At 39.5% G+C, this 17,250-nt stretch overlaps 1 protein-coding gene across 4 annotated transcripts in view; it reads right to left on the reverse strand.

The window, feature by feature from the left end:
• Window positions 1–17,250, reverse strand: part of GLRB (glycine receptor beta) — a 123,940-nt gene that overhangs the window by 59,931 nt on the left and 46,759 nt on the right. For 3 of the 4 annotated variants that reach the window (XR_012803612.1, XM_075612632.1, XM_075612613.1), the window contains one exon: window positions 4,514–4,620. The exons of the other annotated variant lie outside the window; for it this stretch is intronic. Coding sequence is in view for 1 of the 3 variants with exons in the window: in XM_075612613.1 (XP_075468728.1) it covers window positions 4,514–4,620 (107 nt within the window). In the remaining 2 variants the exon portion in view is untranslated. The remainder of the gene's footprint in view (window positions 1–4,513; window positions 4,621–17,250) is intronic. 4 annotated transcript variants of the gene reach the window in all.

Raw genomic sequence — 17,250 nt, forward strand, 5'->3', positions numbered from 1 at the left:
CACCTAGGGGGTTCACAAAAAGGATCCAATAGTCTTAATTGTTTCCCCAGGGAGGACGTACAAGCTCACCATAGAGATCACTAATACTGCAGACAAGCTAAATGTTTATATATATATGCATGCAAGTAAATATATGTACATAAGGGGTGCTTTCTAAAGTGAAAAGTGCCTGCTTTTTTAGAAGCTTATACTAAGATAAATGTTTTATTTTTAGTTTAAATGCTTAATATTGTGTTGGTGTAATTTGCACCCAGCTGGGACAATTGTTTTTTAAGTATCAAGTTTTTGTTTTATTTTTATTAAAATTAATTTTATTTGTACCACACACATCTAGAGTGAGGTCTTATTTGGAATTCCTTGGCCTCTGAGACATAGGGTTCTCTTTTCAATTGATTCCATGTGCTGAAGTATATTTTCTTTTCATCAGGATCAGAACCCAAATCACTTCACCCCAATGGGAGAATTGTTATGGCCCTTTTATATACAAGCTGGGCAGGACCCACATGGCTAGGGCCCTTTTATATACAAGCTGGGCAGGACCCACATGGCTGATCATTTAGTCAACACCGGTGACCAGCGGCAAAAAAGCCTACCAGGTATCGGCAGAGGTGAAAACAAGTATAGATAGGGAAACAGAGGAGATGCTGGTCCAAGAGCTTATATCCCTGTCCCAAAGTCCCTGGTCAGCGCCGGTGGTTTCGGTCCCCAAGAACAATGGTACCACAAGGTTGGGTGGACTACCAGCAACTCAATGGCAAAACAGTAACATATTCCTCTCTGATGCCCCGAATGGATGTGGTCTTAGACAAACTCCTGGGGGCAAGGTTTATCACAAAAATGCATCCGAGTCAGGGGTACTGGCAGATCATGTGAACTGTGGAGGCACAGGAGTTGGCCTTCATCAACCTGAGCGGCCTCTAGGAGTTTTTTGTAATGCTGTTCGAGATGAAGAATGCGTTGGCTACCTTCCGGCGCCTGGTTAACCGGTTACTGGAAGGGATGCAGAGATATGCCTGGGCCCACTCATACGACTTCGCAGTACTTAGTAGCACCTGGAAGAGCACCTGGGCACATAGTGATGGTCCTGGACAGGATCGGGAAGGCCTGCTAAACCCTTAAACCCACCAAATGTCAGCTCGGCATGGCCAAGATCCTTTACTTAGGGCACTGGTAAGGGACAGCTCAACCACGAGCCGACCAAGGAAAAAGTCATAATCCAGTTGTCCATCACCCAAACAAAAATGCAGCTTTACTGGGGACAGCCGGCTATTACAGAAAGTTTGTGTCCCACTTCAGTGCTATTGCAGAGCCCCTGACTGACTTAACATTTACTGTAAATGACTCCCAAATGCTGTAATCTTGTCTACAGAGTGTGAGACTGCCTTCCAAGCTTTAAAGAGCACAATAACTACAGCACCGACAAAGTTTATTGCAGCAAATGCCGCCGGTTCACTGGGATTTACTCCGGCTGGTGCTGAGGAAAGTCAGCACATCAGCCGCATCCAGCCGCGTCCCCTCCGTCCCCCCCCCCTCCAATCCGCGTGCAATTTAAACATCTTCCCGACCCTCTAGCTGCGCCTGCTGTGCCCCTCTGCTTCCCCGCTCCCCCGCTTACCTCACTTCAAACCTTCAGGGGAGTCGGGGAAGCCGGGGAAGCCGGGGAAGCCGGGCGCTCGCTTGACTGTGACGTCACCGACGTCACGCGAACGAGCCGCTTCCCAACGCTTCTCCACGCTGCCGCCACGCATCCTGCCGAGCGGCATTTGCTCGAATAAACTTTGTCGCTACTGTAGCACTCCCATTTTAGCATCCCTTGATTACAGCAAACAGTTGCTGGTACAGATGGATGCCTCGAATTATGGCATCGGTGGTGTCCTCAGCCATTTTGGCTCGGATGGGGCCGAGCACCTAGTCATGTACTTGAACAACAAGCTGTTGAAACAGGAGGTCATCTACATGACTATTGTTTGGGATCTCTGAAAATTAAAGCCCAATCTGTACGGGCGATCATTCACCTTGTTTACAGACCATAACCCCATTAGTTGACTTCAACGGGTCTCCGAGAGAACAGTAAGTTGCTGCGCCAGAGCTTAGCACTTTACAGCTCAGCATAAGAAGGGCAGTGAGCACAGCCACACCAACGGTTTCTGTTGGTAGGAGCCCAGTACAGTTCGCCAACCTATGACTGGCCTCAATGCAGGGGACCAACCCATTGGGGTTGCTAACCCAGAGGTCTCGTCTTAAAGGGGGAGGTATGACAAAACAGACAGCAGGATGGTAAAAGTAAAGGTTAAGCCCAGTCTTGCTGTCCCATTCATCATGCCTGTGTCCCAAGGGCTATTGTGAGGCACTGGGATTGCCTGTAAATGTATATCCCAAAACCATGTGACATTGTAAAACTTTATTGCATTTTGAAAGTATGTGTATGTTATGCTTAATTACATGTGGTGCTGCAGCAGCAGCACCAAGCTGGATATAGGGGCCAGATCAGTGACCCCATTCTCCCTGAGAGCCATGCCCCCCTGATGGACAATTGGTTTCCCTGGGCTTGGGGTAACCCACTTATAAAAGGGCACATAGGCTCCAATTTCTGGCCAGTTTTCCAGGACTTGGGAGGGTCATGAGGAAAGGACACAGTTCAGGGAAGGTTCTAACCAAATAATTTTTCACACGGACCAGAAGCGGAGTCATTTTATTTACTGCAAAATCGGTGCCATTCAATCCGCCCTAGTGGAATTCCAGCTGGGATTATCTCGCCTGGTAATGGCGACCATTGGCGCTTCTCTAATTGGCTGATCCGTATCTCCTGCTTGACCTGACGTCACGATCGGCAAATATCCAGACCTGTAACTACGCCCCATCTTCTGTAATTTGCCCTGTGCACTGCAATGTCATTGGTCGAGCGCCATATATCCATGCATTTGAATGGCAGGGGGAAATCTACAAATGTATGGCAGCTCCCGACTTCCAGGCAGTATGATGTTGCTTGTGGATAGTCACAGTGATCGGAGACTACCTGTAACTATAAGACACCGAAGAATGGAAAAGTTCGCGGGAGATGACTTGGGTAAGTGGGCTTATGTCACGCCAAGCACCTAGTGAGTTAGGAGACCCCAGTTAACCCTGCAAGTGCTGAATCTGGCTATTTTATGTGTTTTACAACATTTATTGTGTGTTTTACCTGTGTTTATTACTTGTACCATTCCCTATTGGATTTTGCTAGAATAAACCCGTTTATTTCACCCCTTACTCTGCCTTGTGCTGTGATCCCTGTATAAGTTGTCTAGTCTTCTGTGACACCTGCAAACAAGGACAAATGTACATTTTGCTCTCTATGCAGCATTGAAATGCTAAGATGTATAGTATGCTCTTAACATAATGAATTGCATATTAATTTAAATGGAAAAGGCCTAAAAGAATGCAGAAGGCGGGCAGGAGGCGGCGGCGAAGGCAGGAAGGAGGCGGCGGCGACCTAAGAGCAGACAGGACTGTGCGCACGCGCTCGCTCTGCAGGCACCGGAAGTGCCGTACTGCTAGAGTGCGCTCCTGCAGTCCTGAGAGTGGGCTCTGGGAGGGAAGGGGAGATCTGGGGATGGAGGGAGGGAGGGGGAGAGCCAGGAAAGCCTTCACGGGCCACACAGTGAGGGTGGGCGGCTAGGCGTAACCCCTGGGACTGCTCGGCAGAACCCTGGTTGGAAATCACTGATCTAGAACTACCACACCATATATTTCCTTTCTATTATACTACTGTTGCTAATAGATAAGCAAATGAGAATACAAAACGAGGCCTGGAACATTATCACACAATCCTAATGACCTGGGGTTAGTTGACAGGTAAAATATGATTGTACATAACGTAAAAGTGTAAATTAGATGAAGAGAGGCCATATAATTACAAGCACATTATTGTACCTCAAATAGGGGGAAAAATCTGGCGATAAGATGGCAGCACACATATATTGATACTAACATTATGCAAAGATACATTGAAAGGAGTATCCTTTAAAAGAATATTTTCTTTAACGCTCTGCTAAAAATGGTTGCCACAGCAACATACTTCTGCATTAGCAAGTTATTGTCAGAGGGATCACAGCCCACACAATGGCATGAGTACATTAACAAAGCAGAGATATTCCTGATAAAGCTTTCTAACCCACATCATAGGTTATCACCTGCTGCAAATTCTGGAGCTAGCAGCAAGGTACTGTAGGTAGATTAATTATAATCCAGTAACACGGCTTCTAAAAATCCCATCCAGAAACAGGTATTTTCTCTGAATGTTTCAACTAGTTCACTCCTTGTCATTTAATAACACGGAATGTTTGGAAGATGTGCGGCAAATTTTTAATGAGTCACTTTTCTGCTTAGGTTTGTTTTTGTTGTTGTTAATTTACTGTATGTGCTTATTCCTGTAAATGGGAGGTGCAATGGGTCATTGTGTTTTTATTCTGTACAGTCACATTCAAAGATGTTAGAAAAACAATAATAAAATCAAGACCACAAATGCACAAACCTTTGAAGTTTGGTCGTATCCTTGGATCGTAACTGACCAAAAGTCTGTTCAAGATGTTGCTAGTGGAGTTAACTGGAACTCTTGCAAGATCCTCTGCAGTTTGCTCACTGCAAACAACACAGAGACCACAAATGCATCGTAAATATATAGTTATTTTCTTACCAACTTAAAAAAAACCACACAACTATATATATATATATATATATATATATATATATATATATATATATATACACACACACACACACACATATATATATATATATATATATATATATATACATACATACATATACATACACACACACACACACACACACACACACACACACACACACACACACACACACACACACACACACACACACACACACACACACACACACACACACACACACACACAGTTTCCTGTGATTTCTGTTTAATTTATCATAAGCACATAAACAAATGCAGATGTCATTGCACAAATGAACGCAATACGTTGCATTAAAGCTGATGAGTTATTAATTAGTATTGCTATTGAAAACAATAGTTAAGGAGATAACACAGGTGCTAATCAGCACATTGTATTGTGTGTTGACTCGCATTAATCGATGTACTATCGGCTGCTACATCTCCATATAATCATACATACAGTTAAATGTCAAGGATCCATTGATCAATCTAGTTTGCAGACAGTAATGGTTATATTTTTTTGGTGAATGAAACAATGTCAGTAACACTATTTGTGCAAGCAGAGGTAGGTATGAAAATAGTTGTTAGGAAGACTATGCATTCCCAATCCCAATGCTTGGCCACTCTGCAAAACACGGTTTACATTTGTGCTTACTTACATACTTGATCTGACTTGAACATTCTGCCATCCCCCTATCACTTCCTTTCTTGTGGGTTGTAAATACTTATTGCCAGATTCATCAGGCTCTATTACGGGCTAACACATCCAAATGGGTGTTAACGCCGATTGACTTGAATAGAAGATAACGCCTGTTCAGTTGCGTTCACCCAAACGGAGATTGAGAAATCTGGGAGTTAGATGTTAAACAGCCTTCTTTTAGACTATTTTTACTCTGTTTTAGTCCTTTTGGATTTGTGATCTCCTGTAAATGAACACTCTAGATCATGGGTGGCCAGTTATCAAGGGCCACCAACAGGTGGCTCAATTTAGAAGCTCAGTCATTTACGTATTTTCTTTAACACCAAGGAAACATGAATCTGTGTATGAATCTTCATTGCTTAGAAGTAGGCTAAAAATAGATATGCTTGGACAGTACTCTGTGGATGTAAAATTATACAGAAAGCCAAAAGGTAGAGGTGCAGCACGGAGGGGAGTCGGGGGGAAGAATTCCCTTATGTCAAAATATTTTTTAAGAAAACAAGTAGTTCTCTCAGCACACACAACAACAAAAATCAAAATAGCTACAGCAATAAAATATGCATATACAACAGGCAAAATCTCCAAGACATAGTCACCAACAATTAGGGACCTTGCTGGGATTAAGTGGTTAATATTTTAAGTCTTTCATTGTCAAATATGTCAGGTATAATATTACAATTTAATATACACTTGGCATCATGGATTGTGAAGTTAGAAATGAGCAAAAATTGTTAAAAGAATAAATAAATGAAGGCCCATTTTCTCTGTATTTTTGTCCTTTTTATGCTCATTCTTAACTGCTAGTTCCCCTTACAATGTTTGCAGATGATTTTTATTTTACTAAACTTGCCGAAGTGTCACACTTTTTCAGGGGCAGAATATTCTAATTTATTTTTTAAACTCAAAGCAGTGTTTTAAGGGTATATTGAATATGGCCCAATATGTAAAAAATGTTTTACAGATATGATGAGTGCAGTTTTGCATCAGTTTTTCCGCAAAGATGCGTACATTGGATACAGCTCTTATTGGCCTGTTCTTTGCTTCTTGTGATAACCAATAACATCTCCCGACCCTACTGTACTTCTAGTCTAATGTCAGGTTTTATGACAGCCGGTAGTTTATTAGGTCAGGCTTTAGTTTTTATAGCACTTCTCCAATTCACATGCTTTAAATTTTAAGGGCATTCAAACAGCACATTTCTGGTTTTCTGTTATTGATACATATGTAGTTTTCCTCGTTTTCCTTCCTCTACAGCAGTGTTTTTCAACCAGGGTTTCTAAAAACCCTTGGGTTCCCGTGGCATCCATAACGGACTCCCTGTAATTTTAAGGTAATTTTAAAATTGTACCAAATACAGAAGAATGTACAATGCATGTGATCTCAAACTCGCTGAGAGCATGTTGGGGTTCCTCAGAATTTCATAGGGTTCCTTGACCAACAAAAGGTTGGGAACCACTCTTCTACAGCTTTTAGGCTGCGTCCATGCTGAAGACACGCGGACTATTGTGGCCAAGGTAGATGCGCTATAGGGGCCATGTCTATGACGTCACGGAGCCAGTTCGTACTCATTTGGGCAAACTGCGCAAGTGACCTTGCCTGTCGCGCCAAGGAATCAGATTAAACTGATTTCTCGTGCACCGCATGACCCCCTGCTGTCGTGCGTGCAATCATTGCCTTAAGGCATTGTGATCGCACCACGTGCACACATCCCTGCACGGTCTTTGGCAGCATGGACAAAGCCTAAGGCCGAGTCCATAGAAGGACAGGCCGCGCTGAGCCGTGTGGACGCTCAGCGCCGAGCCCCTGCATCCTCAATGAGGATGCCTTGAGAGGGGGCTCACGCGACCGTCCGCAGGCGTGCTGAGGCTTTGGAATTTACAGCCGACAGCCAAGCTGTTTTTCAGCGCGCTGTCGGCTGAAAACATCAGCCTGAAGCAGCGTCAACGTCACGGCGCTGTGACGTTGACGTCAGTGCGTCACGGGCGATTGGCCCAGCGACGTCACTGCCCCGCCTCCAACCACCTCCCCCCGGCTCTCTGCGTGATTCCATGGACTTGCAGGCGAGCCTCAGCGTCAGCGCAGCTCGGAACTCCTCACCCCTCTATGGCCCCAGCCTTACACAGCAATATAAGCTTTTCAATATTTAATATATATTTACCCCAATCAGCAAATGTATAAAACACTTCTGTGTGGCAGTCTGAGCTCTGAGTCTGAGTCTGAGCTCACTCTCTATAAGAGAAGGTGACAGACAAAAAAGAGTGTGACTATATATAAAATGTATATTATACATATATAAAATATATTTTATATATATATATATATATATATATATATATATATATATATATATATATATATATATATATATATATAATATATAGTCACACTCTTGCTTCCTTGATATTGGTTTCTTGCTTCCTTGATATTGACAGATTATTACCATAATAAAGCCACATTCTGTTTAGTAATTTGCATTTAAATGAGATCATCATTGAAATAACTGCTGGTGGATAAAGATAGGAATAAAATCAAGATTTGCGTTAAGGCCAAAGCAGATGAGAACGGACCATGGCCCATAACTAACCATTGTACCATACCATTTACCTGATAGCAACTTATTGTAATTATTTTCTATATTTTTTTCACCCATCAGGTGCTATCATCTTGAAAGGTTTTCACATTTCTGATAATCAAAGTATTTCACCTCCTTTCCTCCATTCTCTTAGCTCTCTCCACCTTACAATGCCTTTCCGCCTGCGTATCCATTTTCCTATATTAATATATCTTCAGATGCCTAGTTGTCAGTCATTATTCCTACAGGACAATTACCTGTATTATTTGCAACACTTTCTTTGAAGGGCGTGCATCTGGGATGCATTGTCAGCCTTTAGGAAAACATATATCCCAGGTGTTTAAAATGTTAAAGTAATTCTTACAGTAAACACTAATTAATTTGAAAACAAAAATGATCAATTTGTCTTTGTAGTCTTGTGGGGATAAAGTGAGAATCTATTGCAGTTTCTTATATTTTAAAAAAAACTACAACCCTATAAGATACAATTGTGCTTGATGCTGCATCAAACATCTTGTTCTTCTCACAACCCATCCTTAACGCTCCATAAAGACAGAGCATCTGCCAATTTAGCAATAAGCGAGACCTTCTGTAATTTATAGTTTCTGGCTATCCACATCTTGGATTGTTTTATTGATTTGTGGGTCATAGGTTATTTTCCTGTCCGCAAGAAGTGTGACATTACTGGGGCATTTGTAATCCACACGCATTTCACTCATACATGACAATTCTATCCAATAAACCTATTCAATATACTCTCATACTCTTTTTACCTTTGCCTACTTACCTTGGGAAATTACACAGACATTTAATTCATATTTAGCAGAAAACACTAATGTTTAAATGCTAAATCAGTATATTAAACCTGAATGCTAATACTTAAATAGCTTTAAGTGACCTGCAATTTTATCATTTTATATAATGTAAGATGACTGAAAGGCAGTCCAAGCTATTATCAAAGTGAAAATGATATATTGGCAGAAGCTCATGTGTTAGCCTTTAGGAGCATCTGTGCTATAAAATTGCTCAATAAATGTTAGGAGAAAGAATTCTGCAAATGGGATGCCATCAATAAAAAAACAGGTTTTAATTCTGAAAAATTACTTTGAAATGTAGCTACAGATGCATCGGCCGTTATCCGATCATTTCGCGAGTTGAATTCCTTGGTACACCCGGTCTTGGTGCGTGATTTCTTGAATTTTTCACGCGTTAAGATGCAAGTTTACTAGTGTTTTGATCGAGTAAAGAAAATGTCCTTTTAGTGTTGTCTGCAATACCGTCGAGAAACTCAAGTGGGCGATCGCGAGTTATCTTAAATATAATTGCAATGCAACCTGTCTTTTATTCCTGTACAGTACTTCAAGTGTGTGTAATTGTAATTTGAAGATTAAAAATATGCACACAGACACAACAAAAAGTATTTTTAACGAATTAAATGTTTTATTTGTACAGGATAATAAAGTTAAAATTAATAATACAGAAATACGTCGCCTCTTCATTCGAATGTAAAATTTATATTCCACGCATGCGTGCATGTCAAAATGGAATCTTGTTGAAACGCATATGCGTCATCACCTTTCTGCGCATGCGTGTAATTTTGTAACCTAGTTCAGAATTAAATTACTGTACAGTAAAATACAGTGCATTTCCTCACGGAGTCGCTAGATATCTGCTGTACAGTAGTACAGTACTGCTGTTAGTGTATCTAAATAGTAAAAACAACTTTATTTTGTATATTTATATAGTATACTGTACACACTGTATCCTGTACAGTATATCAATGAGACATTTTTATATATTTAAATGCCTTTAGAACTTTACATTACAGTATGCATAGTGCTACTGTAAGTGTATGTAAACAATAAATGCAAAATATTTTAAAGATTTATAGTGTATGTCAAAGATATATTTAGATACAATATATTTAAATGACATAAGTACTTTATTCAGAGTACTACTGTAAGTTTATTTAAGCACTAAAAGCAACTTAATTTCAAGATTTTTACATTACAGTATGTACAGTATAGTGCTACACTATTGTAAGTGTATCAAAACAGTAAATGCACCTTATTTGCAAGATGTTTATGTCAACGAGATATTTATATACAGTATATTTAGTACTTTATGTACTGTACTACTGTAAGTTTCTAAAGAGTAAAAACATGAACACACCAAAAATTATATTTAAAGAATGAACATTTTTATTTGTACAGAATAATAAAGGGAAAAATAATAACACAAAAATACAACGTCGCCTATTCTTACAAATGTACAATCTTGTCTTTTTCTTCTTCGCAATGGCTGGTGCTTCTTGGACATCTGGGTCTATAAAGAAAGAGACAATATTCTATATTATCAAATCTTGATTTTTGGGGGGTTTGGGGAGAAAGGGCATGACATGGGGAACAGAACATTCTGACTACATTGTGACTACACATGAAAAAAAATTATTAAACTATGACACCAGTACAGTCCATTATTATACAGTATCTTCTGCTTTTTGGGGTTGTTGATGGAGACAAAGAATGCATGGCATGGGGTACAACAATTTACAGTAGGACTAGAGGTTTATATTAGGTTTTTGGAAGTTTGGGGGTAAGGGACATGGCATGTATGGATTTTAGCACTGTGTCTTACCTGGCAGTAATGCTGGGAGAGATGTCTGCACCAAAGAGGATTTGTGGGGTTGTCTTTGGCTTGGAAACAGCTTCCGCCTTTCGCTTTCTCGTGGTCGGCACAGCTGAAGAATGCAGGTTCCTGCGTCCGTAGAATCGGGGTTGATACATGGAAGCAGGTGGAAGAATGCACAATACTGTATCTGGACAATAGATCAGCGTGTGGGAGGCTATTCAATTTGTGTCACCTTTAATGCACTGTCCCTGGCAGAATTTTTTGGTGGGCGTGAACACGAGATGCAGGTGTTAAAAGTGGGCGTATACTTTACCTGTTGAGGTCCATTATAAATACACTATCACTTCTGATGATTCAATGCACATTGGATATACATCGAATATATATTCCTCTGTGCTTGATTTATTTTCTAAAGCAGCAATGCCAAGGAAAGTTATTTCAAATGATCTCAGCATGAGAATACAAGATATGTACAAGAGAGGACAGGGAATTGTACAGTGTTTACTGGTTATTTAATTTGGGCGTCAATTTAGCACAAAGAACTCTCTGCTATCATGCCATGGTCAGACTAAAAGTGTAAAGCGGAGTGCTCAAGTAACAGAGTATTTTTGTTTTCTTTCTGCAATAAATGTATTACTCTAAAAGTTTCTTGCATATCAAAAAGCATGGTTTTTGTTTACTTCTTTTCTTTGCAATTCTTTAAGAGTAAAACAAATGGCTGTACTCATTTTAAAAGAAAATATAAAATTTATTTTTTTCTCTTGCTGGTCTTATTACTCTAAAAGCTTCTTGCATATCAAAATATATTTTTGTTTACTTGTTTTCTTTGCAATTCTTTTAGCGCCAAAAAATTACTGTACTAATTTGAGAAGTATAATTTTAAATAAATTTCAAGTATTTGTTTTGAATTATTTTTGGGCCTAACAAATTGTTCTCTTTTCTTTTCAACTGTAGGACGGCGAAGCGTCTGGTGGATGAAATCAGCGAGGCTAATGATGAGCGCTGTGCAGCAACAGTCAAGATGGTTCTAGAGAACAGTCACAATATCACAGCATCTGAGACCAGCATCAGGGTGATGAGACGCCAATAGGGATGGAAATATGGATGTCAAGTACAGTAAGTGTCTTACTGTAATAAAGTAGAGTATAATGCAATAGTATACAGAGTGACAAAACAGAGTGGAAGAACTGGGTTTATACTGTAATTACTGTGCCATAGTGCAGTGTGGTATACCTGTAAGACAGTACAGGTAAAGTGTTGTACACTACTGTAGTAAAAGTGTGGTTTTACTGAACCTGTACAATTCTTCCTTGTCATTACAGAGTGTATCCCATGATAAGGGAGGCCAACAAGATAAAAAGCGTGGACGAAGCATGGGCATGGATCGAAAGTGGCGAGACTTTTCAGGATGTTATCTTTTCTGACGAGACAACTGTAGCTCTTGAGAGATTTGCCACTTTTGCATTCCGCAAAAAAACGCATATCCTGAAGCCGCGGCCCAAGCACCCACTGAAGATGCATGTGTGGGGTGTGATCTCTAGACGTGGACCAGGATGCATACTCATATTTGGTAACTTAATGCAAAGTGACATGCTGTAGCCTTATGCACTGTATTACTGTAGTGTTTTCTGTACCCTAATGTTCCATATTTTCATAATTTTTTCTTCTCTTGGTCCAGGAATCATGGATAAAGTATTTTATAGAGCAAATTGTCACCCGTATTGTTAAATACATTAGGCATGATTTCCCATCTGTTGTTCACCGTTTTTTCAGGGACAATGACCCTAAACATACCGCCTCTATGCGTATATTCTTGCGAGCGGGATCAATTGGGTTAAGACACCACCAGAGTAAGTTCTCCAGTGTACAGTAACTGTTTCTGATTGTTTGTTTTAAACTATTTTGATCTTTTCAACTAATTCACCATTTTTTCCTCCTCCCATATCACCAGATTTGAACTCCATAGAACAGGTGTGGTGTGGCATGCACTGAAGGATCATATAAGAAAGGTTGTGAAACCATCAACAAGGAGGAATTAGTAAAAGGAATACAGAGTTTCTGGAGAGACATACTGACTGTAAAAAAATGCAACATCTACATTAACTATATTAGCAGCGTTTTGCCCATTCTTTTAGAGTGTAAAGGGAATGCCACCGGCATGTAGTAAGGTACTGTACTGCAGTAAGTTAAGTACAGTAAGTGTAGTACAGGTAAGTATGGTACTGAAAATAACCTGTTTAAATGTTAGCCTCATATTAAATGTAATTGAACGTTAACCATTTTATGTCTGCACTTACTCTCCCATTTGTATGTATTATATTCAGTATGTACAGTATTTGTATTCAACGTGTGTATTACATATTCTTTCTAAAAATGAATAATAGTTTACAGGTATGGTAAGTTATAGTTTATTCATTTTGTGTGGCTGGAAATAGTGTTAAACAGTCAAGGCCTTCAATTCACTAAGGGCAACACAATGAGGAAGCCCCGCTTCAGCTTGTAATTACTATAGTTAGGACAAAGGAGGAGAGCTGATGGGTAGGTTAAACTGGTAGCACTCGAACTCCCGGACTGAATGATTTATGTCAAGATTAAAAATATAATTGTAATGGTCATAAATATTAAAATAAAGGTGGTATAAAATAGACACACAGTGAACACACACAATTCATCCTATGTCGAGTGGAGTGTAACACCCTGGACCAGTAGTCAGTTAAAAAAAGGTTAATTGAGCTTTATTAAATCAATTAACACTTAGGAGAATCAAAGATAAATTGTACTGTGTTAAATACATTAACACCTAAGAGAATCTGTGATACAGTGATCCCTTAGTAGTTGGTGTCCCAGGGTAGGGATAGAGTGTAAGATATTATTGACAGACGTTACTGTAAGGTAAACTAAACCACACTTAATTGGAGAGTAATGCAATTACAGGGTATAAGCCACATGTGTGTGATTAACAGCTGTGTGCTTGTGAAAGCATAGTGCAAGTCTGTAACTATAGCTAAAAGGACTCCTTAACTGAGCAATGGGTGGTGCAAATCGTTGCTGAATACACACATAGTGATAATAATACTTAGAAGGAACTCTTAGTAACTCTAACGGCTTCCCAGCTTAGGTAACAATATGTAACAATGTTGCTTGAAATAGCTGATGGTAACAAAAATAGCTCTGCGGTATGACAGGTGCAAGTCTGTACCTATAGCTGAAGGAGTCCTTAACTGAACAATGAGTGGTGCAAATCGTTGCTGGTTACTGTACATACACAGTGATAATATAACTTAGAAGGAACTCCTAATAACTCTAACCGCTTTCCAACGAAGGTAGCAATGTTTAACAATGTTGCTTGAAATAGCTAATGTTAACAAAACAGCTCTGTGGTATAGCCTTGCTTATTAGTCAGTAATGAATAAGCTGCTGACATAGGAAAGACGCCACTTAGTTGAGTGAGCTATTGTTAATAAACTAACCCAGAGCCTATATTCATGAATGGGCTAGAACTATTAAAGAACAAACTAGGTATAGTATCTGCAGTTGCTACAGCCCTTATACAACGGTCGCTGCATCTGTACATTATGAAATGCACTTTTAGCCCAATAAAATAGAATACAATGTGATAAGCTCAGTGAACATTTAGCTTTCTTTAATATGCAACATTGAGCTGGAATTATATTTAGGGAAAATCAAAACATCTAAGGAGAATAGATTCCTGTACAATTAGTTTCCTAAGCTGTAACTACATTTGCACGCTTCAAGAACATTGCCAAACCATGGAAAGGTAGTCACCTGCAGGTAATTTTTCATGCATAGCAGGGGCTACATGTAAAACCAACATGACTCATTCTACTGGCCAATGTTGGCTTAGATACATCAAAAACAACAGAGCTGCATTGTAGGCTTAGTATTATCCACGGCACTGCGTGACCAGCCTGAAATGTGTGACAGGCTACTCCTGCAGAGATGGGACATTCATTTCTATCCTTAAAGATCAATAAACATGTGGCATTGTTCTCAACCACAAAAAGCAAAACAATAGACTTACTGTACCGTTGTTAGGTTAAAATGTATTAAAAGAGATGTAAACGGCAGAACATCATTTCATTTTTATGTTGTCAACATCCTTTAGGAGCTGTGTATCTGGGTGACACTTGTTAATACAGTTTCATACACTGGAGCATATTTCATAGTTATAATGCTTTATGCCAGCTGAAACCTGTTTACAACTGGATCAGTGTCACTTTTGCAATATATACATTGTGTCAATCATTCTTTTCCACATTAAATGGTAGGAAAACTGAATTTGCACATTGTAAGCACAATATAAAATAATATGGATAAACCATGGTGTTCTTATTTTGCATTTGCTGAAACACAATTGGCTTGGGACAAAAATGAAAAGCATGTTGTTTTTTTTTTCTACATTTGGGCATACTATCTTGAATTTCAAAAATGTTGCTAAAAGTTATTGGGGCCTATGCAGAGAGCAGCGAATTTTAAAAATGGCGAATTTAGTAAAAAGTAGCTTTTTTGGAGAGTTTTATTCTCCATATGCAGAAAAGTGCGAATTCTGCTATGTTTAACATGGATGCGTGTGGCGAGTTTAAATTGGCGAGATGCGCGCTTCAGAAACGTGTAAAAACAAATTCGCGCCTTTTTTTTCCCATTGCAATGGCCGCGAGCGGCAGCTTCTTGCCAATTTTTTCTGGCGAGGCAAAAAGGAGACAATCGCGCCATTTTATTGGCGCGAACAGCCGCTAGATGCCGTTCGCGGCTCTCTGCATTAGGATATTTTTAAAACTGGCGAGATTGAGGTTCTCGCCAGCCGCGAGGCGAGTTTTACAAATAGAAAAGAAAAATTGGCGCGTTTTTCGGAACTCGCCATTTTCTGCTGTTTTCTGCGCGATTTTCTCCAAAAAATGGCGAATTTCGAAATAGCGCTGCTCTCTGCATAGGCCCCATTGTGTTTTTTCATTTGTGAAGTCAAAAATGTGCCCAGTTTATAAAAAAAAAAAAAGAGCCAATATCAAAAATGGATCAGAGGACAAGCCTCAAATTTTGGCTCAAATTTTTACCTTTATTGGAAACTTTAGATTTTTAACCCGGGATGCTGTCCATCCTTAATATTAATATAAAGTCCCCTCCAACACTAAAGGATGTGTTCACTCTATAACTATGTTAAAAAATATCTTATGTTTTTTTATTTAAATAACAAAACTATACATTAAACCCCAATTGAAATATCTTTATGGCTTGTACGTACGACAGATGCACTTCAGAGATCAACGTATTGGAATTGTCCATAAATAGAAGAAAAATAAATCTTTACAAATCCTTATTATTGACTTATAGGAAAGCACAAAAAGGGGTTTCTCATTAAAATTATTTGCAAAGATATTCTCATTGAATTCAGTTTACTGAATAACCCCCAAAAGACAGAATGTCTTACCTTTTACAAGTAACCATTCTGTGACCCTGGAGCCTTCCCCGCCTGTTTCCACCCCCTGCAAATAGCCCCAACAAGTAACCCCCACGAAAAACACCAAAACTACAAAAAGGACAAATCCGCAGCAGCTTTAAAAAAGTACAACAGGTTACTAAACCAAACGTTGACAACAACACCACTACCACCAAACAAACAGCACCCTGCAAACATACTCTTAAACCAGGTAACAGGCCTAGGCGTGCACAGCCCCCACCTCCAGTACAACGACACTTCCAATACCCTATACACCATTAAGGGTGAGCCACTAGTACCAACCACCCAGTATATTATGGGTGGGGGCAGGGCCTTGGCATGACAGTCAAGCCACCCTTCCTCCCACAGGTCTGGGCTTCCCTCTTTATACAGGGAAGCACAAATAGCAATAAATTGTATTTTATTGCTATGTTTTGGGCCTTCCTCATAAATTAACTACAGGTTAAAGGATACAAAACATTGTAATTGACCAATTAATTCATTATGGTTCTATTGCTGAACAATAGTGGGTTTGTTGAGTTGCATCTACAGTACACGTACAAGTTTTTTTTTTTAATCTGCAAATATTTTAATGAAAACAAGTACATTTACCTGAACACTTTCGAATGGTAGGGCTGTCAATCATTCCAAAATCTATTGCTTTCCTCTCTTAAGGATTGTTACTTAAAATAAATGCAACAGAACCAGTGACACCAAAACATAAAAGTAAAGATTTATAGGGTCAGCCATTTAAAATATGGCTGTAAATTCCTGTATTGCCTGGAACTGTTTTGAATGTAAATTCTCCCATGAATATACAATATGTAATGCTGTTTTTCCTTAACTATGAGCAAGAGTGAGTGCACCTTAAATGGGTTAAGATTTCCCATCCATTCCATAATGTATCACTGAATACAACCCTGTGGTTTCCTACTAATGATGACAAATGGTTATTTTGCAGACAACAGCTGTAGTTTGAACAGCTGGGGACTTTATTATGGTCACCCTACATCATTTATAAATACCCAGAGAGAAATGGAAATAATTGCCCAATATCCTATTGAGTTCACTCTTCTCAGTGTTAATGTCAAAGTTAGGCATTAATATTAGCAAGCCAAAAATACATAAAAAAAAAAAAAAAAAAGACAGGCTGCAGGCTAAGGCTAGGGATGTCTGTAAATTGGTATGGGCATTGAGTACTCACT

This window comes from Ascaphus truei, chromosome 1 (genome assembly GCF_040206685.1).
Source record: "Ascaphus truei isolate aAscTru1 chromosome 1, aAscTru1.hap1, whole genome shotgun sequence".
Lineage (NCBI taxonomy): Eukaryota > Metazoa > Chordata > Amphibia > Anura > Ascaphidae > Ascaphus > Ascaphus truei.